This window comes from Halictus rubicundus, chromosome 9 (genome assembly GCF_050948215.1).
Source record: "Halictus rubicundus isolate RS-2024b chromosome 9, iyHalRubi1_principal, whole genome shotgun sequence".
Classification (NCBI taxonomy): domain Eukaryota; kingdom Metazoa; phylum Arthropoda; class Insecta; order Hymenoptera; family Halictidae; genus Halictus; species Halictus rubicundus.
Genome location: NC_135157.1, coordinates 10,692,461 through 10,714,690, shown reverse-complemented (window position 1 = coordinate 10,714,690; position 22,230 = coordinate 10,692,461). Strand labels below are relative to the sequence as shown.

Sequence of the window (22,230 nt, the reverse complement as noted above, 5' to 3'; positions counted from 1 at the left end):
TGCATGTGTTTATAAGATATTTTTCGTTGCTTCGAATGATCTCTTCTGCATACAGCTGTTTTATTAGGAACTTTGTTTTTGTTGTTCTTGATCGATAAACACTAAAGAAGTTAGAAAAATTAAGAAACTACCGTTACAGTTACCGTACAGTTTGATTACTGTGCGTTTTATCACATTTCGCGTTTTATTGTACAGGCAGCGCCACGCAACAACTCGTACATGCACTTATTGCCTGGTGATCTGTTCGGTAAGGATGATCATTCAAAATTCGGATAATTTGAGGGAGCACGAGCAACAGAGTTGAAAAATTACCAAAACACCATCAGAAACATAGGTAGCTATAATAGATGTTACTGAATTATTATATTAATACGAAAGAGAAACAAATGTTTATCTATGGTTAATTTATAATTTCTTATTATATATACTTTCTATTACCAAAAATATTAATCATAGAAAACATCGTGATAAGTAGAAACGTTCGAATAAGTTTCTCATATTATTTGCACGAACGTTCGAGATGCATTAATGAATGACACACGGGTAAAATAATACCAGAAAACTTTTTGCGGGTAACCTTGTCGAGTTGGCGAGGATTACAACCAGCTAGCAACATATAAATATGATGCACACGAGTTAAATTATTTGTATACATGTAACATGCATACATAAAAACGCTTTTATTTTAAGGAAAATATAATGTGTTGCGTGTTCGGATATAAAGAAAACAAAAATTAATCAGCAACGGGAAATAGTCGTAATCGTGAATAGAATAATTTAATGTTACGGATGAAATGTATGAGATTTAGTTAGTAGCGTCTGTGCGACAGATTCAAACAAGCACATTAGAGATAAGGTCTGCGACCCGACATTACGAAAATAATCAAGCTGCAGGCGACGCTTTCTATGTGAGAGTGCTATGCATAGTGATAGATTTCGTTTACGCTCGGACTCGTTCAAATCTTTACTGACGGAACAGGGGGACAGATTCGAACAAGTTTGCGTATAAAACAATATAAACGCGACTGTGCTCGTTGCATTTCACATTAAAAACTGCCAATCGCTAATCAGCGCGATGCTGGTAGCATCCATACGAGAACGCATTTTATTTATGGCTTTAGCGATTAAATATGCAGAATACTGTTTTAACACGTTCACTGCAGGGTAAGGGATCCAATTACTATGCCTATATTAATTATTCTTATTTTGAAAGCATAATGAATGTTACGGCGTAACAACCAATCATAAACCCGGACCCCTATTAAGGTACACCAGAAAATGTAAAATTTTGAAACTTCCCAAATGCCGGTCAACTAAATCACTTTATTACCCCGACGTGACGAAAACGAATATTAGGAGATTAAAAATCACTTTACAATACGCTACATTGTTAAAAGACCGAAACCCGGCAGATGGTCAATTTTATGACCGTAACGCACAATACCGTCGCGTTACCTGCGTAAGGCACCCCACGCGGTCTTGAGCCGTTGCAAGGAAGTTTTAGCCAAATCAAACTCCTTCAAAAACCGACCGCCTACAATCCCCATTGACCAATCACGATCTACCGACCAGCAAACCATCCCCCAACTCAAACTCCAAGTCCTCCAAATAAATCATTCCACGACATCAGAATCGATCAGTCCGTCCACCGGAAAACACCTACCGTTAAATCACATTCACTCACTCTGTAACCTAACACCTAGTCGTTTATATTTTTATAATAAAGTTAAGTTATCAGTTCTTCGAATGCACCTTATTCAGCATCCACCTTAATTAAAAATAAATATTCCCTCGCCGTTAAGTCAGCGAGTGAAGCGGAGCATGCAGTGAGAGTTTCTCTCAAGATTAGACAACCCCCTTTTGCTCACGCCACAACAATGAATATTACAAAAGAGTTTAATGGAAAAATATTTTAATGGGAAAAAATTTAATATCTCTTTTTTAATATTCATTCTACTTTAACCAGTTAACTGTGGAATTAAAATCAAGCAATGACGAGTATATACGTCGAATGCAGGCCAAATGCCGCTATTATAAATTTTACGAACAAAGGAAAGCAAAATGAGAAAGAATGTTGGATGACGTGTATACACGTCAAACGCGCTTAACTGGTTAAAAATAAGTATAATTAATATAGGCACAGTAATTGGAACCCCCACAGTAATTGGGTCCCTTACCGTAGTCCTGAGTGTATCAGTTTATTCCTTCTGGAATGAACTAAATTAAAGTGCAAGGTGTACACTTCTTTATCAAGTAATTAACAAATTATTATTAAAACCCCAACAACAACAATTATGTTAATAATCCCGACCGTTTAACACTAGGTTTACGGAGCATTAAAAGTGAGTATGCTACATTACTTTATAAAAATAAGAAGAATGTGTCTATCCAAGTTTTCAGCCATTTTTTAAATAATATATACCTAAGGAAATAAGTTTGTTGAGTAATTCCACGTAGATGGATCTTCACAATCTCAATAATCGTAAATTAAAAATATTAGAACCCGTCATTTTGACGGGTCCCGTAATCCTAGTGTTAAATAAGCGAGACCTCTATAAAATACGCAGAATACACGAACAATGTACGGTCAATGTGAACTATCAGTTTTACCTGGGTCCGAGCACTTGAATGAACAAAGAAACTGTGAACGATTCAGGCTCGGTAAGAGTACAAAAACGGTAAGGTTCGTAAACGGTACGTGCGTATCCGTTCCACGTCCAAATGAAAATCGCAAGTGAATAGAAAACTTCTGTCTTTCGTAGCGAAAAGGACTGAATTTCTGAAATAAAATGGCGCCGACTTATGGACGTCCGCCGATAAAGTGATAAACGTGGTGTTACAATCTGACGGACAGAGCTTTCCCGTCAATCTATAATACAAGTTTCTTGAATGTGATTATAAAGCGGCTGACAGTCGGCATGCGCGGTCGTGAGCTAACTTTCAACATGTGCCGGGACAAGGACGCGCGGGCAGATAGGAGGCGCTTATGGTTCAGTCGTCGTCGAGTGCGTCGAGGGTGATGGTATCGCATCGTCGCGGCTCGATGCGTGTGTGGCTTTTCCTTTCGGAGCAGTCTTATTTGTCCAGTGAACGGGTATAATCGCATAATTGCCTTCTTGTTTATAACAAAGTTCGCGGACGGTCGCAATCTTCACAGCCGAAGAAAGTCCAACGTTTCAACTTCACCTCTGCGACGTATAAAGATTCCGCGAAGATAAACGCTTATTTATAAAAGAACAAAACTCGCGGCACAGCTGTGCATACATCGCGAGAGATTTTTTGATAAAGTGACAAAAGATCGTTGAAGCGCGTCGTCCGCCGGCTTTTTCTTTCCGCCGTTCGAACTGCACACCTGTTACTTTATCATCGCCGATCGATTTCTTGAACTGATGGATGCTTTATAAGACGATAGCATTTGATAAATAAAGCACGGTTTAAGATATAATAAATTCTTTGCTCGTTACCCGCGTATCTGGACTATGATTTGGCGCGCACCAATGCGTTCCACCCTCTTCTCTCCCTTCTGGAACGAGTCGCGTAAGTGTGTTGTGTCGGCACGTGTAGCTACGAGAGTAGGCAGTTCGCGCGCTTCCCGGATCGACAGAAACCGTTTTCCGCTGATCGATAATTGTGTAGCCTGCATGTTTCAAGATCTTTCTCTATGACCTGTACAACGTTGTTTTGTAAACGTCGACCGGTGTGGTCTCTCTTTTTCAGTCGCGGCACAACGGAACTCCCTTCGACTTGATACACAGTGTGATAAATCAGTGATCCGCGGATATTGTGATTAAAGATGGACGTTGCGTAGGAGCGTTGCGCTAACCTTCTCTGCAGACTCCATCTCGCCTCTGCGTAAGTAGCTCTTACAATTAATTTCGTTTTTTATTAGCATCGTTACGACAGTTACGCGGGAGAGATAGAAAGAAAGAGAGGGGGGACGCTATTAAACCTTTGCACTCGGCGCTATTTTTATTCTAAAACTAAATTTTTGTTCCGTCTTAGAATATTTTCATTTTATTCATACGAAACTGATCCGATGTACACATATAATATTTAAATGTTTAGTAATCTATTGGATAAAAATTTTGTAATGTTACAAATATTTTGTAATGTTTTTTGTAATTTCTTTGAAATAATGCCACAACAATTTCTAGTGGTGCTTCAGAGTCACCACTCGAGTGCAAAGGGTTAAAGAATAAAAACTGTCTACAGTCCATTTTTCTTCGATATCTCGATTTGTATATTTAACGAGCATTTTTCGTCGCAAAATGCGATAACCGTAATGCAGTTTTCACACGAGAAGCTGTTTCTCTTAATCGTAATTTAATTATGTTCTTATCGACAAGTTTCCGTGTGAACGACAATTGAGACACGAACTATAGTATAATCGGTCCCGACACTCGCATTCGAAAACATTCGAATCGTATCTCGAGGAATACATTATTCAAAGTGGCGGATGAAGTACAAACATGCCAGCAATTTTTCGCATAATCAACCTCGCAATTTCTTAATTGTCACTTCACACATTCTCATATCGCGGAATAAGTCATCTGCTTAGTTCCTTTTATCAATCTCGAATACATAGTCCGAATGTGTAGCGAAGATTTTAGTACGAGCGAGATGTTTTTCTTTATTCAGAAACCAGGATCTTTATGCAAATTGAAAATATGCTGCATCGATTGTGGAAAGCAGTAGTTAAATAAAAATTCATTTCGTTCCTTAATGGTCTTTTTACGTTGAAAACAATGTAGCAATATTCTTGGATTTTTCTATATGTTTCACTGTTTTATATTTCACCCAGTTAATTTCTTCATAAATACATGAAAATCGGTAGTCTTTTAATAACAATTCATATTATTCTCGGTTATCGTTAGTTATATAGACATATAGACACTCCGTTACTGACACTGTTTGTCCAGATTCATACTGCGAACATTTTTCGTTCATTGAACTCGCGGACTTGCTATTTTATCTAAGAATAATTTGACAACTTCTGTTATCGCGGTCGTGTGACGGCTTCCTATCATCGGTGCGATATGAATTGAAGAGCTGTTCAGCATTTGCCCGTACGGGCAGCGATTTTCTTTCCCTGGGCATACACAGGACCAGTGTCGCCAGATGAGGGGAGGGAGCACGAATCGAGGGGAAAAAGTTACCCCCTCTCTGCCAGGGGCGAAACACGTCACGTGACCGGGCGAAAGCCTGGGGAATAGCGCGGTAGAAGGGGAAATTAGAGTGGGGGAACAAGTCTTGATCTGGTGACTCTGCACAGAACGGCGGTTACATTAACCAATTTATGAATCACGAACGGGTATTTATTAACAAACATTTGCACGTGTTAGCAATTCGGTTTATCGCAAACTATTGTCAACGAAGCTCATTCTCGAATCTCCATTTTCCCCGTGATTTTCCTGTGTGCCCACGTTTACAATACAACGTTGAATGTTTACAAAGACATCAAGGAAGCATCCTGGAAGAGATAACTATAGGATATCGAATATCAGACAACCCGATAGAGTTCCAGGTACAGGCAAAGATGGTAAAACAGATAACACCCATTTCGCTGATTATTTCCGTGAGTCATGAAAAAATAATACACGAAAATTTCGTTGCTCTCGACGTGTTTCCCTCGCCGATTCTTTTCGCTCGGTATTCGTTGACAAATCCAATCGTATCTTCGTAACGCTCCCTACATCCGCACCACCAAATGGTCATCCGACACCGTACAGCAGTGACTATCAACCGTTCGTTCTGCGAACGCGTTGATCAGCAGTCCTCGTTAATTGTTTACCGTACGAGTTGATCGAAGAGGTTCGTCGCGTGCTGAATTCATTTAACATATAATTAGAGAATATTTTAGTTTGAGAACGACGGTGAATGAGTAAGGATACATTGTCCGTTACCGGCTCCGACGATACTCTTCAGACAGACCATACAATCTTATCCGCACAAGCACACCCACAAGGTACACTCGAAACTCGCACCCTCTCCGTTCGCTGAAGCCGAGGTGGCTCGTCGTTCACCCTAAAACTGCTGCACGAAATTACCACAGTATAAAACCCCGGTCTTACGATCCTTGTTTTTTTTTTTTACCTCTGCAACCGAAAAACGTTTACGTCCTTTCACTGTACCTTTTCGGTCAACGACCTTTCAAGAGACTAAAAATCCTTGGAGGATCAAGAAGTCCTAAATACTGGCAAAATATGCACTGCTCCGTCGTAAATTTAACCAGTGGGATTATTTTTACAAGGATTCGTCATTTCTCCCAAAAGTGTTTTACCAGCGCCCACACGCCCGGCGCTTATCTTTCAACACGCCTTAAAAATCCTAATCTATATTCTATCAAGAAAAAATTTCTTAGAAAGCTAGTCTAAACTTTAAGTAAGAATAGAAATTCTTCCCTGCTAGGCTAAGGGACCCAGTTACTGTGAGGGTACCAATTATTGTGCCTATATTAATTATACGTACTTTTAAAGCATAATGACTATAAAAAATAGATACGTAACGTATATATTAACTGATTTTAATGAAACAAAATTTAGATATAAGTATCTTTAATATAGGCACTGTAATTGGGTCCCTTGTCATGGCAGAAAGCGCTTTCTTGCATGTTTCAATTTTTCTCAAATCCGGTGTGGACCTTAATAAAATTCTAATGAAATACTCGATGGAACATTCAATATTTTATATTTTTATATGCTTTACACATTTTTGGGGAAAAATGGTGTGCATCCTCGTGTAGCAATTCGCCGCGCGACAATTGAACCACACGAGACGATTCTGTCAACTGTGCTCCACACTACGGATACATTCCAACGTGCTTGATTATTAACTGGTTTTTAACTACGAGGTAGGGATGAGATATGAAGCTTTGTCTCGCGTCGGATGCGACAGTATTGCAACGCGAGCCTAACCAATACGTTACAAACGACCTCTGCGCCTTCGCGTTTCCAGTGTTGTTCTTTGTACAAGTGCGGAGGTGTGCGAAAACGGTTCAAACAAGGTCAGCTTCTTGATCGCCTGTACGACGCTGTATACAATAGCTTTCGACGAAAGTCTCGTGCGATGCAAGGCTCTTCAACGTCGGACAAATAAGTTTTTGCCAGACACGGTGGCACTAGACAACAATCAATTCGAAAACTTGATTTCGCGGTCCGAAACCAGACTGTAGTCTGCGAATTTGATAGAGAATTATTACTACCTCGCTGCACATGCTGCCATCGCCTGCGTTCGACGGTGTGTGGGAGTAAAGCCTCAAAGGGATCACCGTAGTCCCGAGGCGATGACCTTGAATGAAATTCCACTAGAAAATTCACAAAAGCATTATTGCGGCGGAAACCTTGTTACGCGGTGAAAATTATTCAGTTTAACGCAGAACGTGTTATTAACTGATGAACATTTCGAGCGCCGCGAATCCCAGAAATAGAAGACGGAATTGTTAGAATTGTATAATTAATATAGACGCGGTAATTGGGTCCTTTGCGCCATTCAGTGTAGGAAATTTCGTTAGGATCTGGAAAATGCATAAACATCTGCTTATTAGAATTGATGGCGACGATTTTTACTTGGCTCCAGTGTTATTACAATTAGTTTCTATTTTACATAAAGATCTGCAATCTACTCGTTAGCGACCACTGTCCCATGACATCTTTATTTCACTTTTTTGCAATATGTATTGGTGCTAATCACACAGCAAACCGGAACTGATTTTTTAAATATCCAGAACCGCGGGTTGCAACGAAGAATCGTCTCGCGTCGTTATATAAATAAATCCGGGGAAAAAGAGCAAGTAAACAGTAATTTACCTGCGAATGAGGTAAAACGAGAGACTCGCTACTCGAACACTATCCGTCGAAGACGACCTCTGTTTTTTGCGATTATGGTTGCCGTTCCTTGGCCAAGCGTTTCGCATGCAGTACACGACGCGCGCCTGTGCGCTGAGGACGCGGAGAAACGTGTGCAAGACGGTCCGAGCGAAACCGGCTTTGCAACCGAGTTTACAATGCTTCGATAACGAAGCATTGTAGTGAATCATATGTGACTCGCGCGGAGTTAATCGCGCGGATTAAATCCTCCTGAGGAACGATAACAGCAACAGCCTGAAATCTCGAATGCCCTTCGGACCGCAAACTTTGGCACGTGGAGAACATTTCGGCCCTCTACAGATTTTCGCACGGAATTCACCGGACCGTGGATCTTCGCGAAAAATAAAAATGTCGTAAGCCCATTGCGAGAAGCATAAATAACGCAAAAATTAATTTTTCTCGAAAATGATTCAGTGATTTGAACGAGTGAAATTTCCCTTTGTTTTGTATTTCACCCGTTCGCTTTTCTTACAGTTAAATAAAATCCGCAGTCCAGAAATTACGTTTATTCCTTCTAAAGGGGACACTAAGTTCGCGTCGAGTGCTCCGGTATTGTCTGAAACGACTATTTGCAATGCAGATTAACCAGGCTACACCCGTCAGGTAGTTACATCGATGTTCTGTGTATCGGAGCGGATCAAAGTTGATATTCAATAAAGGGGAAACACTTTTATATAAACCGGGTGGTATTGAACTAATTAGTGCCGACCCTGGCAGAAAGTAATCGATTAAAATTCCCCGTGCGTTCTTCGCAATTTTCAAATTGATCCTTTACATATCAATTTCTTGAAACATCAATCTTTTCTCATTAGTCAATCTTTTGTGTTCCTAATGGCAAATTGTATTCGTTCTCTTCAGTCGTCGGAAACAGAAATTAAATGATCTTAATTGGGTAATTGGGTGTACCCTATTTTTCGCCAGAGGTGTGTGTCTCTGCAACGAACGATACGATCGAAAGAAAATATTAATTTTGGGGTCACGTGGACAGGAATGTTGCAGAAGGGTTAAATAAAACCGGCGCGGCGGCGGCAGCAGCTGCGGTCATAAATTGTGGAAACATTTCTTTCGATACTTTCGCCGCGTGTGCGCTGGTATCGCAGTACAAACTGTTTGATACCGTGCAGCAATTAGTGTGTCACATGTCGCGAGCGAGTCGTCGGATGATCGGGAGATTGTGTCCAAACGTGGCTCTCTCGGCCCGAAACCCGTAACACCGCCCACGATCGGTTGCGAAATGCAATAACCAGTTCCCTCGGCCTCTTCTCTGTTAATTTTTTCCTACGTGTACGTGCGCGCGCGCGTGCACGCCGCTTTTTTTTTGGTATGTATAACTTTCTCAACCATTTCGTTGTGTATTTAGCGAGCCTGATAGGAAAAGCCGAGCATTCGGAAAAGAAGGAGAAAGCGCGCCGACGAACACTCGAATGCCTGTGCCGGGAAAAAGATAGAGAATGGGCACGAAAGTACTCATCGAGATGCAGCAGCAGCTGAGGCACGCCATGCGTAGTTCGGAAAACGCGCCGACCAGCACCAAAAAATTGGACGACGCGATGGACATCAACGATTTGATATTTCTAGTCTTCGAGGATGTCTCCTACACCGCGCGACCCTGGATTCTGTCCAAAAGTGAGTATCGTTCGTTCTCTTCGTTTTAATCGTAACACTATATATGTATAATCCCCGCGGCGCGTGGTTCTTATTTTAGAAACGTCGGTAACACAGATCCCTAATTTTTCTGCATCGAGTCGCAGACACTCTGCAATGCTTCACGACGAAGTTGTGAAACTTTTTACAATTGCACTTTGTTACATTGATACCGCTCGAGATTATTCATGGAAACGTTATTTGCAGTCAGGCGAAAGAGTCTTTGTACACCGTTTGAAAATGCAATAACTTTTTAAGAACTCAGAAGAGTTAGAACTTTACGACAGGATGTGTAACTGTACATATATTTGAATATTTTTTAACGCGCTTCTTGTCGACATTTCGACATTTTTAGATTTTAAGTAAACCATTTTGATTTGTTTTTTAAATTGTAAGTAAACCATTTTGAGTAAATCATTTTGGAAATTGACGATTGGGAGGTTCTTAATTTTTTAACAGCAATGACAGTCTCGTGCGTACACTGATAAATGACCCTGCGTAAAGTATCATCTAATGATCTCTTTTGGTTGGAAATGATCAATTATCATGCTCCTATTCGATCCAGCAAAATACTGTAACGATGGATCGACTTGCTGTACGAAAAGTTTCGGTATCCATTATCGAAAATTAATTAGCATTATGTGCACGTAGCCGACATACAAGCGTGATACCGAGGTCTACACGCAATGCCATTTACATCAGCGGTACTATAATGAATATGCGAGTAAGTACACGTGGCGACGTGATGAAAACATAATTTTTCCGGAAATCGTCTATAAATAGATCTCGTATCGAATGATAAACGCACACATAGCTCTTCTATCGTACAAGTAAAATGTGTTCGTATTAAACATTTCCTTCGTACGTGCTTGAATGAAACGGAAAACGCTAAACAATTACCTGTAATTAAATTTGTCTTGTAATCGACTTACTCGATCGGACGCATTCAAGTGTGGGCATTTAGAAACAGTTGCTCCGCGATATGATCTAGCATCGATACAAGTGGAACGTCATTTTCGATCGAGTTACGTGGCGAAGAGGCGTTCGTTTGTAACAATTATAATGTACAGCTTGTTACAATTGACTCGAATAACAAGTGGGTCGTCCATGGGTGAAGTGCACGCCAGAGATTGACGCAATGGGAAACGTTGAACTCGTCAATAATGATGTCGTTCCCGAAGATACACTTAACATATTATCTGTCGTCGTTCTCGTTCGTGCGTGACACGTTTTGTCATAATTAATTGAGTCTCGCGGCTAAACTTTGAGCCTTTGAGAATGGGTGCTGACATAACATTCGTACTCCCAGGCTCTACAGTCGTATATTCTAGTATATTCTTGTATACTTTTATATATTTTGATATATTATAGTATATTATGGTATATTCTAGTATATTCTGGTATATTCTGGCACACTATAGTATATTTTAGTATATTCTAATATATTCTAGCATATTCAAGTGTATATTCTGATATATTATAGTATATTCTAGTATATTCTGGCACTTGTTGTGGCGTGAGCAAAAGGGGGTTGTCTAATCTTGAGAGAAACTCTCACTGCATGCTCCGCTTCACTCGCTGACTTAACGGCGAGGGAATATTTATTTTTAATTAAGGTGGATGCATACGCATCCACCTTAATAAATAAGGTGCATTCGAAGAACTGATAACTTAACTTTATTATAAAAATATAAACGACTAGGTGTTAGGTTACAGAGTGAGTGAATGTGATTTAACGGTAGGTGTTTTCCGGTGGACGGACTGATCGATTCTGATGTCGTGGAATGATTTATTTGGAGGACTTGGAGTTTGAGTTGGGGGATGGTTTGCTGGTCGGTAGATCGTGATTGGTCAATGGGGATTGTAGGCGGTCGGTTTTTGAAGGAGTTTGATTTGGCTAAAACTTCCTTGCAACGGCTCAAGACCGCGTGGGGTGCCTTACGCAGGTAACGCGACGGTATTGTGCGTTACGGTCATAAAATTGACCATCTGCCGGGTTTCGGTCTTATAACAATTTAGCGTATTGTAAAGTGATCTTTAATCTCCTAATATTCGTTTTCGTCACGTCGGGGTAATAAAGTGATTTAGTTGACCGGCATTTGGGAAGTTTCAAAATTTTACATTTTCTGGTGTACCTTAATAGGGGTCCGGGTTTATGATTGGTTGTTACGCCGTAACAGCACTCTATAGTATATTTTAGTATATTCTAATATATTCTAGTATAGTCTGATATGTTATAGTATATTCTATTGAATTCTAGTATATTCTAACGAATGATTTAACTAATTTCTTCTGTTAAAATGTTTCAATATTTCATAAAGGAGGTACGTTTTATAGCAAAAAAAAAAATGCCGGCAGCGAACGCGTTAATTTTATAATTTTCGGCCAATAAAACAGCTTCCTTTTAAAATCTGCCTTTAAAAGTTTCCTTCAACGTATTGCATATTGAGAGATAGGGACAAAGATGTGAAAAATGGTGACACAGTTTGATTTTACGGTTGTATCGCAGTTATTTTTGGAGGGCAACATACGCTGAGCGTTCCTTTAGTACTCAGCTCCGAATGCTGTCGGAGAATATGTCCCACAGCGGTATAAATAGACAGTGTGCACAATAGTGGTCGCAGATGTGCGCGTGTGTTGTCGGGCTGTTATGAGTTTACTAACCCTGGACCACTGGAGGAACGACACGAGGATAAACATGGTTAAGAACTCTTTTAAAAAATATATATTACGCACGCCGGCGTATCGTCTGTAACAAATTGAATGGGACCCTTGTTAAGCTCGTGGTCAACTGCCCAGGGAACAGTTCGCATATTCTCCAACGTTGCTATACTATCATAGTATTCGCGATGCGTATGACGGAGTTCTTTGTTAATCTCATAGTATTGGTTAACTTCTATTGCCCTCGCTTTCCTCTCCCTTCTACGCCACTATTTATCCGACTATTTAACATCGAGTGTTCGACAAACACTAATTTCTAATATCATTGCCACACTTGGTAATCCTTGGGTCCACATAGGGTAAGGGACCCAATTACTGTGTAGGTGACAATTACTGTGCTGATATTAATTCTACTTATTTTGAAAGCATAATGAATACTAAAAAGGAGATATTAAATTTTGTCACTAAAATCAATAGCACTTTCTTAATATTTATTATGCTCTCAAAATAAGTATAATTAATAGAGGCACAGTAATTGACACCCCCACAGTAATTGAGTCCCTTACCCTAGACGATGCCGAGTCAAAATAATCCCGAGTACGGTAGTCGAAGAAGCTAAAAAATAAAGTTCAAACTAAATCGAATGCGTTCGAAGAGAAACAATTTTCGCTAATTGAATACCAGTCTTATCAAGCACCGTAAACGCAGCCATTTTTGACTTATCGGCCAGAGATACTTGCCCAATCATTTCTAAACTCATTTTACCGGCCTCGTGGGTATACATATTATACGAGCTCTTATCGAAATTATCAAATCAGCTAGTTACCAAAAAAACAATGTTTTGAAAGTTCTTTGGTGTTCGGTCGCGGCAGAGGATTAGCGATAAGAATTCAGCTGTTGATAAGAAGTAATGTTCGAATAGTTCGAAATATCCGGTGGGATTCATAGTTCGAATTTTAAACACTTCGACCAGTTGTTCGAAGTTTCACGGTAGCATGATCGAGGAACGTCGATGCCGCGACATTGGATCAGTACGCAAACAGGACATGGTGAATTAGTTGTGAGGACACGTCGTTGTCACGAATCTTTATTAACAGCTAATTATCGGATGGGCAACGTGTAATAGCTGTACAGGTTTGCGTGACATTTTTCTCGGATTCTCGTGTCACCGGTGGCCGTGGATCTGTCGAGATCTGACCGTGTTTCCAGTCTTTTGGAGTTTAGGCGTCCTCTTCGATTCTGGAGTTTCTCTCGCTGAATGAGAGAAATGCACGGGTTCTGCACGGTGAAAGCAAAGGCTGATATCGCGAAAGCCTGTTGGTTTCAGCGGATAATCGGTATTTCTCCTCGAAAACTAATAGACACTTTCACTGTCCTCGCGCCTTCATCATAAGATCCTTAAGAAAAATCCTTGTCTCTGGGCCCGGTCTTTGTAAATTCGCGATAAGGTAGAGTGACTACATTACCGTCAAAAAATGATTTTACGTGCCTCAAGTTTTCGTCCTTATATAAGAATATTTTGTCGCTGGTAAAGGGCTTGTTCGAAAGAGGAAGGTTCAATCTAAGGCGCGCTGGTCAGGAGCTGCCGAGATTATGCAGATATTTGGTAATACAAGCGGTTAGAAGTAGGCCAAAAATTGACGACGTGCATGCCGTGGTATCCAAGCATTTTTATGCCATTGGATGAGTTTTGGCACATTGTCGCTGTTATCAAAATCCGTCAGCGTAACTGTGCTATTTTTTAATTTCTGAAAACGAGATGAAAAGAACTACGCAATGGTGTCTACCGTTTTAAAAGATAAGAATGAATGAAAAATAAAAAAATTGTGCCAACAACACGCGGTATTCCCAGGCGGTCACCCATCCAAGTACTAACCACGCTCAACACTGTTTAACTTCGATGATCGGACGAGAATCGGTTTTTTGCAGTGTGATCTGGTCGTTGACATTCGTACATGTCAAAAACTGAATAATATTGCATTTAAGATTTCGTTTAGCTTCATTATGTTAAGGAGCTAGTAGCTAGCCATATTTAGCAAGCCTCGTTCGAATACAGTTAGGGTAAGGGACCCAATTACTGTGCCTGAAAAGTTAAATTTTTAATATTCATTGTGCTTCAAAAATAAGTATAATTAATATAGGCACGGGAATTGGTACCCCCACAGTAATTGAGTCCCTTACTATGGGCCCTTACTTTGTTTTATAAACAAAAATATGTTTTATTTGATTTCTCGAATTTTATCTATTTTTAAATCAGAAAATAGCCCACTCCATCCATGCGAGTATATCCATTAGGGCCGGATATCTATACTAAGCGCCAATATGCCTACATTACACCCCTTATCTCGTAATTTATTCGAGGAGTCCCTTTGATCAAGTGCTTTGAAAACATACTTCAATTATTTACTTTGTGGCAATAAAATGGTATTAGTAGCTACTCGATCAGGAACGATAAGAAGATCACCATATGCAGACCAAGTATGATTTGAAAAAATGTATATAAGTAAACATACAGTAGTTAGAAGCGTCCGAAGTCTTTTGTAAATCGAAGATAAATAATTCAGGATCTTCTAAACAAGCTATCGAGTAATTCTGAGATTATTATTTAAAAGAAAATTCCAGAAGTGTTAGTAATTTCCTACAAGTAAAAATTTAATTTTTACGTTTATAATGTAATATTTCAATTAACATTGTACGGGATTAGGACGCGAGGTTCGCATAACTGGGTAAGTTGAAAAAGGGTGTGGCTAGCTAAGTGCGCGCGGAATGAGAATGTTAATGTGCCCCAGTTCATACTCAAGATGTTCCACACTGTTTTCTAGACCGTTCACGGGTGTGGTTTTTCGCGGGACTAATTTTTCGTATATTTTGCTATTAGATAATTATTGTATTCCCATTGATGTTTTCAGCGAATCGGGAGTTGCTGAAGAATGTGAGCGGCGAATTCAGAGCTGGCGAACTCACTGCGATCATGGGACTGTCTGGCGCGGGAAAGTCAACGCTGCTGAACGTGCTGGCAGGCTTCGTGTTAGTACAGTTAGCCTTACCATGTTTGTAAAATATTGCCATACAGTTAATTGGCCTGATCCTCTTTCAGTCGGGTTTTCCAAAATCCGCGAACGTTCATCTTGTTGGCTTTCAAAGACGGAGCCGGATTCTGCGAAACATTTACCCCTTAAGCGGACAATAAGGGTCACTATGATTCGACTCAAATCTGATATTACTCGAAGATGTAGATACAAAAGAAAACTAATTTCCATCAACCAATATGGTAGAAATGAATATTGTAGGACTTTTCGAAGCAATACTTTGTGGAGAGGAACTTGAAACTATTTACTTGTTACTGTTTACATTTAATGTAAATTAGAACAGTATTGGTACCATTATTGTCGAGCAGTAGATTACGAATGACGCAAACGGGGTGCAAGAGGTTAAATATATTAATTGAGTTATTGCATTTTTGAAAGCTCACTTAAGGGTTCACAATTATGTTCCGGGAACCAGTCGCTGATCTCTTCATTCATCTTTGCCCCTTAACCACTTCTTTTAACCCTCGTCATTTTATCGGTTGACGTCAGCAGATAAAATTTAAATTACGTTTCTTTTCTTTGCATTGGTGGAGCAGGGCGCCCTGGAGATTGAGGAGCGCTCTGAACGTAGAGACACAAAAAGTAAATTGTTTGACACGACCCGGAGCAAAATACTATTGCGAAGGCGAGTGTTTTTTATATCGTGAATTTATTGGGCCGTTTGAATTCATGTATGTGAATGTGTCCTACATATGAATTCGCGTATATTTCAGGTATTTGCAAAAGTAGATATATCAAAACCGGTCGAGGAGGAAGTACCGACGATGATCTGGGTCATTAGACCTGGCACAGTTATGTGCTGAGAGAGTTTTCAACAAAAAGCCTGATCGTTTTAAAAGGCAACACTCGAAACACTGACCCCAGAAGGTCAGGGATACTTCCTACTCGGTCGGTTTTATTTCGTTTCCTTTCGTAAATTTATGCACGGTACGTCTCCGCGAACCATTCAAAGTCATGCAGATATCTTACAGTGAAATTAGTAAATACTGAAAAATTTCCTACGAAACCTATACACATTTCCATCGAAAAACAAAATGAAAAACCATTTAAATCTATCGGTCGTAGGAAAAAAATTTATCTCTGTCAAAAAGTTTGACTTCTTGTGCTATACTATCCCCCAGAGAAATTCTTATTTCACGTACAGGGTGGGTGAAAACAAATTAGGCTTCAATATGTTCGTCCTGCAATTGGGTAAGTCACCCAATTACTGTGGGGTAGCAATTGCTGTGCCTATACATATAAAAAAAAGTAAAAAAAGTATAATATCTATATATAAAAATGTTAATATTCGTTATGCTTTAAAAATAAATGTAATTTTAATATAGGCACAGTAATGGGCACCCCGACAGTGATTCGGTCCCCTATCCTATGTCTTGATATTTATGTGCGATCGTTAAAGTCGCCGATCAGAAATGCATTCCGTCCGATCTGTAGTAAGTATACGAACTCTGTGATTGAGGGTTACTAATCGAGAGCGGCTGAACAAAATTCTGGCAGCGATTAGATAAAGGAGTCGCGACGCGTAAAACTGTCTGAACGCTGAATCGAACGCGCACAATCGTTTGCATTTCCGCTGACTTTACGTCGGCACTGTGATACCCGACGGCGAGTCTTTCACTCGTGGTAATACGGTTATCACCGATAAACCTTGGGTGACCAAAGAAATCTTTTAAACTCTGTGGAAGAACGATAAACGCGTGTTTTCATCGCGCTTTGACGCACGGGTTGCGGTAAACAAGAAATAAATTGTGTTCTTGTTCGCTCGACGTGTCGCGATTGAAGTAGGAATTAACGCTTCTCAACAGGAAGATAAACAAATTGAGGACTTTCTTTTTTAATAAATTAAGAACGGTTAAGGACAATTAATAATTAAGGATTTGTTCAAGAAAACGACATCATTTTCAACTTTAAAAGCGCAAATTATCTCGAGTAACCGTAATCTCCGAGCTCTCAAGATTACGCATATTGTTGAAAAGAAAATTGTCGAGCCTCTATCAGATACAATATGATCATTGAAAAGTCTATGAATAGATTCAGTAGCTAGAGCGAACTATGCAATTATTTGTTTAAAGGAATAGGAAGTTTTCAATTATATAGTTTTGTTTTTAATTTCTGTAAGTTTAGAAACAAAAATGGATAAATTCTTCGAGACATTTTTTTTTTTTTGGTAGAGTTAATACCTCCGAGTGTTAGGTGGCATATAATGAGAAAATTGAATTGTTAAACAATGAACTGTACGGAGCGTTTAATTCAACTTCAATCAGTCCGAATTACGTTTTACAGAACGATAAGATGATTTAAACGATTGAATGCGTGGCTACTTTGAGCGACTTATTAAGTAGGTTGAATACGCTTTAAATCATGCCGTTTATACTTTATCGGACCAGCAATGAATGATCGAGGCCATTGACTGAAATTCAATGAATGGGTCCATTGAATGAATTGGTGTACCGTCCCAAAACAGAACAAGAGAAACGTGTTCTCGTATGAATGAAAACAGGAATCTCTTAAATTACAGAACGGTTGGCGTGAGCGGGAACATAATGGTGAACTCGAGGACCAGAAATCTCACTGAATTTAAAAGATCGTCTGCGTATATAATGCAGGACGACAATTTGCAGCCATTGCTGACCGTACAGGAAGCCATGGTCATTGCTGCAGATCTTAAACTTTCCATAAGCCGACAACAGAAGAAGCGGAAGGTAACTTGATTGAGAGTAACGTAAAATTTGTAATAAAATGTAGTAAAATTGTAGTAAAATAGTAGTAAAGTTGTAGTAAAATTGTAGTAAAATTTGCTATAATAGCTGTAATAGATATTAAATTATTTACAAAGTTACTGTCAACCCCGATCTTCCCTACTAATAATCGCGTATTGTTTTTCAGATAGACCAAATTTTAGTCACAATGAACCTGGACACGTCTCGTCACACGCGTACAGGATGGCTTAGCGGCGGGGAAAGGAAAAGATTGGCCATTGCGTTGGAATTACTCAATAGTCCACCAATTTTATTCCTCGACGAGCCTACTAGGTATCTAGAAGCAGAACACACTCTCCACTTTATTCGATAAGAATTTTTTAAAAGATTTTTCATCGTACTCTTCGCAGTACAAAAACTGTGAGAAATTTGATTGCATAGAGCTGAATATGTTACAATAGTATGCAAATTCATAGATACGTCGAAATCTTGCCTATCGGTGCAATATTTATTAAGTTATTAATAGATTGCGGAGTTCGCGCATTTTTTATCAAAATGCGTAGACGAATCACAAGAACAGAGAAAATATTTAAAGCGTCCAATGACACTGTTGTATTATTTCCAATTCATTAAAATTGTTTAAAAAAGGGATGGATAAAACCCAGTACCTTGATGCTATTAATTTGTATTTCATTTGAAATTTGTCTATTTTCTTTCAGCGGATTAGACAGCGTCACCTCAAAGTATTGTATAACGTTGCTGAAGCAATTGGCGAAGTCGGGGCAGACGGTAATTTGCTCGATTCATCAACCGAGCGCTTCGCTTCTGAACATGATAGATCACCTTTATGTGATCGCTGACGGAAGTTGCGTCTACAGTGGTAGCACGCAGAATTTAGTGCCTTATTTGAGCAGCCTCGGATTGCAATGCCCGACGCATTACAATCCAGCTGACTATTGTAAGTAAATGGAAATCGCCGTGTTTCGACATGCACTCGCGCGTCGATCTACTTTTTCTACAAATACTAATTTATCGCAAGTGTGATACATCGTATTTTGCCAAAGCGTGTTTTCCAAACCGTTTTCGTCATCCTTTTTGCAGTGATGGAAATCTGTAACGGAGATTACGGCAAATACGTACCAGAATTGGTGGAAGCCATTGAGAATGGAAAAAATAACGCTTGGAGGTCAACGAGCAATATAAACGTCAATTGTCAGGAGGAAGTTATCGCTTTAAATGTAACAGCATCGTTTCAAGCGCTTCGACAACGACACCCGATGGAAATGGATCCTATCCATGCCAGAGCCAAAAGTTCCTCCGATTACGCTATCAGTTCTTTGAATCAGGTGTTCATTCTTCTCAAACGAAATGCCATTAAACTGTCTAGAGATAAGGTAAATCGTTTGAAAAATATTCTAGTAAGAATAGTGGTAGAGGTGTGCAAGAACCCGAAAATGTTAATGTGTATCGTTTCGTTTTCAGGTATTAACTTTCACGCGGCTCGCAATGCATTTTGTAATAGCTCTGCTCGTTGGGACAATATATTTCAAGATTGGACAGGATGCGGTGTACGTCCTGGACAACTTCAATCTTCTGTTCTTCAACATAATGTTTCTCATGTTCAGTGCCTTTAGCGCGACCGTCACCACGTGTAAGACTATAATTGTAACGCGCCGCTGCGGCTGATACCTGCAATTTGTTCTGTCCATTTTGTCATTTCGCCCCAACGGTCATTAGTGTTTATCTTTTACAGTTCCCTCGGAGCTGCCAATTATCACGCGTGAACACTTTAATCGTTGGTACAGATTGCCCTCTATTTACATCGCCAATAAGGTGGCCGATTTTCCCATTCAATTCGTGGCAATCTCCATGTACATTCTCATAGTGTATTACATGAGCGATCAGTTGTTGGAACTCCGACGTTTCTGTCTCTACGTTTTAATGTGCTTCGCCATTAGTATGGTTGCTCAAATGATCGGTCTGTTAATTGGAACTGGAATGAAATTACAGGTCTGTATAAGCAAAGCAAAAGGTCGAGTCACATCGTTGTTTACGATTCTCGTTTAATGATCGTGTAATTATGTTGGCGTTATTGATGCTCCGTTAATACGTAGACCACTTTGTTTTCTTTCAGCATGGTATGATCTTCGGACCTCTTTTCATTCTTCCTTTCTTAATATTTAGCGGATTCTTTGTTCAATTCAGAGATGCTCATCCGTATCTACGCTGGCTGTTTCATTTGTCATTTCTTAAGTACGGTTTTGAGGGTGTAATGGTTGCTATCTATGGGTAAGAACGCTTCAGTATTAAACTGAGCTTGTTAGTTAGCTCAATTGCTGTGTGAGAACTCGAAAATGTCGGGTCGGGACGGGTTGGCTTCTCAAATATTTTCCGGAATCTCGATATATTTGAGAACCCCTCCCGATCTCGAATAAAATTCTCGACCCATCCCGATCCGAAATCTTCGGGTTCTCGCGCATCTCTATCAACTACACTTAAACTCCCCATGCTGCCAATATTATTAGCTGTTTGCAAATTATCTACTTTCGTACTTCTATTACTTCTCTCTTTCTATTACTTCTTTTCTAATGTATCAATTGATGATCGCAATTATAACTTAGCTCAGGTACCGATATCTTATCATCGATATAAACATAGCACAGTGGGTGTGTTCATCTTGAGCAATAAATTATGATGCTCAATCAACGCAATATTATCTTCTCTAATTACAGTTACAACAGGCCAAAGCTGTCGTGTTCGGACGTATATTGCCATTTCGCAGTGCCAGAGAAACTGTTGAGTGCCGTGGACATGAAACAAGCCGATTACTGGTTCTGCATGATCGTTTTGACAAGCTTATACTTCGTGCTGGACATTGGGGCGTTCGCGTTGTTGAAACTGAAACTGGAGAAACGATTGTAAATCGAAACTGATCAACGTGAGATTCTGTGAAATCAGATTTTCTATGGTTGAGATACGTGTTGTGTTCAGCTTAGTGCAAATAGAACAGTATGTAAATGAATTCTTCTGAAAGACTGACCTTCTATTTGAGATGTATTTCGTGCAATGTAAAATGATATGTAATGTCATATCAAGACTGTTCGCCAAAAGGAAACCATTACCGTTGCATTTATTGCACTTTGGTACAAATGCGATGGATATATATATATATCTATACACACATATACAATATCGCGAATTGTTATACATTGTACGTGCATGATAAACACACGTGCCCCAGTAGATAGAAACACTCTTCTTATCTCGAGATAGCATGGTATCGTGAATCAATGACATTTTCTTGATGCTGTGTCTTATTTTAAACGATAAGAGTTGATATTTTTCTTTTTTTTTGTACGAATCACGTTGATACTGATTATCAAGAAAGAAACAAAATGAGAGAGGGAGAGAGAGAAAGAGAGCGAACGTTTAATATATGTAGAATATAATTAACTGTATCTTTTGTATTTGCATCATCTCGTATTTAAAGGGAACATTAAATGAATACCCACCCACAGCCTCCTTCAATTTGTTTTTAGCGTGTTACCAAAATTTAAATCGGAAAAAGGTGTCGTTATTTCCTACCGATATCATGACGATTTAAAAGGGTGAATGAATACATATTACAATAATAGTCACTGTGATAACAATGATTTAATACATCTGTTACTTGTCATTTATTAAAAACGATACTGTCTGTTTTATTACTACCAATGAGTTGAGGTCAATGTTTATTTTTTTTTATACAACGCGATGCTGGTGCAACGGAATCATCTTGCATTTTGCACAATGTTAACGTAATAAAATTGCCAAAAAAATTTCTTCGACGGGGATTCGAACCCAGGAACTTCCCGGTGACCCGATGCACCAGCGATGCTTGTTTAATCGGCGTTTATATTCCAAACGCATTAGGAGGGTACGTAATTTTAATTATTTATATCCTTAAAACTACCAAGTAACTACGGCTAATATTTCATATACAGCATTAGGGGCTTCTATACTACCGACGTATGAAAGCTCGTTAAAATCAAAGTCAACTGTTAGCTGCAAGCTGCAACACCTGTTCATCGATGATCTTCCACTTCTGCTGAGGTCGTTGCCTTTGTGAGTGGGACGGGACATTTTCTTCCTCTTATCAATGCTTAGTACAAAAAATCATTTTCATTGAGCGAATTAAGCAACGTCCAAACAATTTTCCAATTTGTTTAAAGATTCTAATTGCGCGACGCTAGGGTAAAGATAGTCGACCACTCAGCGGTAAACGTAAACATA

General features: G+C 39.4%; 1 protein-coding gene and 1 non-coding gene across 6 annotated transcripts; one reads left to right on the top strand and one right to left on the bottom strand.

The window, feature by feature from the left end:
• The first annotated feature begins 257 nt into the window (after positions 1-257).
• LOC143357051 (ATP-binding cassette sub-family G member 4) lies at positions 258-21,645 on the top strand. Of its 5 annotated transcripts, none has more exons than XM_076793227.1 (12): positions 258-334; positions 3,718-3,852; positions 9,226-9,491; positions 15,080-15,197; positions 17,778-17,961; positions 18,146-18,291; positions 18,678-18,916; positions 19,060-19,352; positions 19,441-19,609; positions 19,712-19,968; positions 20,093-20,247; positions 20,691-21,645. In XM_076793227.1, the coding sequence occupies exons 3-12, from the start codon at positions 9,317-9,319 to the stop codon at positions 20,878-20,880; spliced, it is 1,926 nt and encodes a 641-aa protein (XP_076649342.1). In that variant the 5' UTR covers positions 258-334; positions 3,718-3,852; positions 9,226-9,316; the 3' UTR covers positions 20,881-21,645. The 5 variants fall into 5 exon arrangements, with proteins under 5 accessions (XP_076649342.1, XP_076649341.1, XP_076649343.1 ...); XM_076793226.1 differs by lacking the exon at positions 258-334 and adding an exon at positions 2,945-3,094; XM_076793228.1 differs by lacking the exons at positions 258-334; positions 3,718-3,852 and adding an exon at positions 2,949-3,094.
• LOC143357581 (5S ribosomal RNA) lies at positions 13,998-14,117 on the bottom strand. Its single transcript, XR_013082856.1, has one exon. It is a non-coding gene; the product is annotated as a 5S ribosomal RNA (ribosomal RNA).
• Positions 21,646-22,230: the final 585 nt, after the last annotated feature.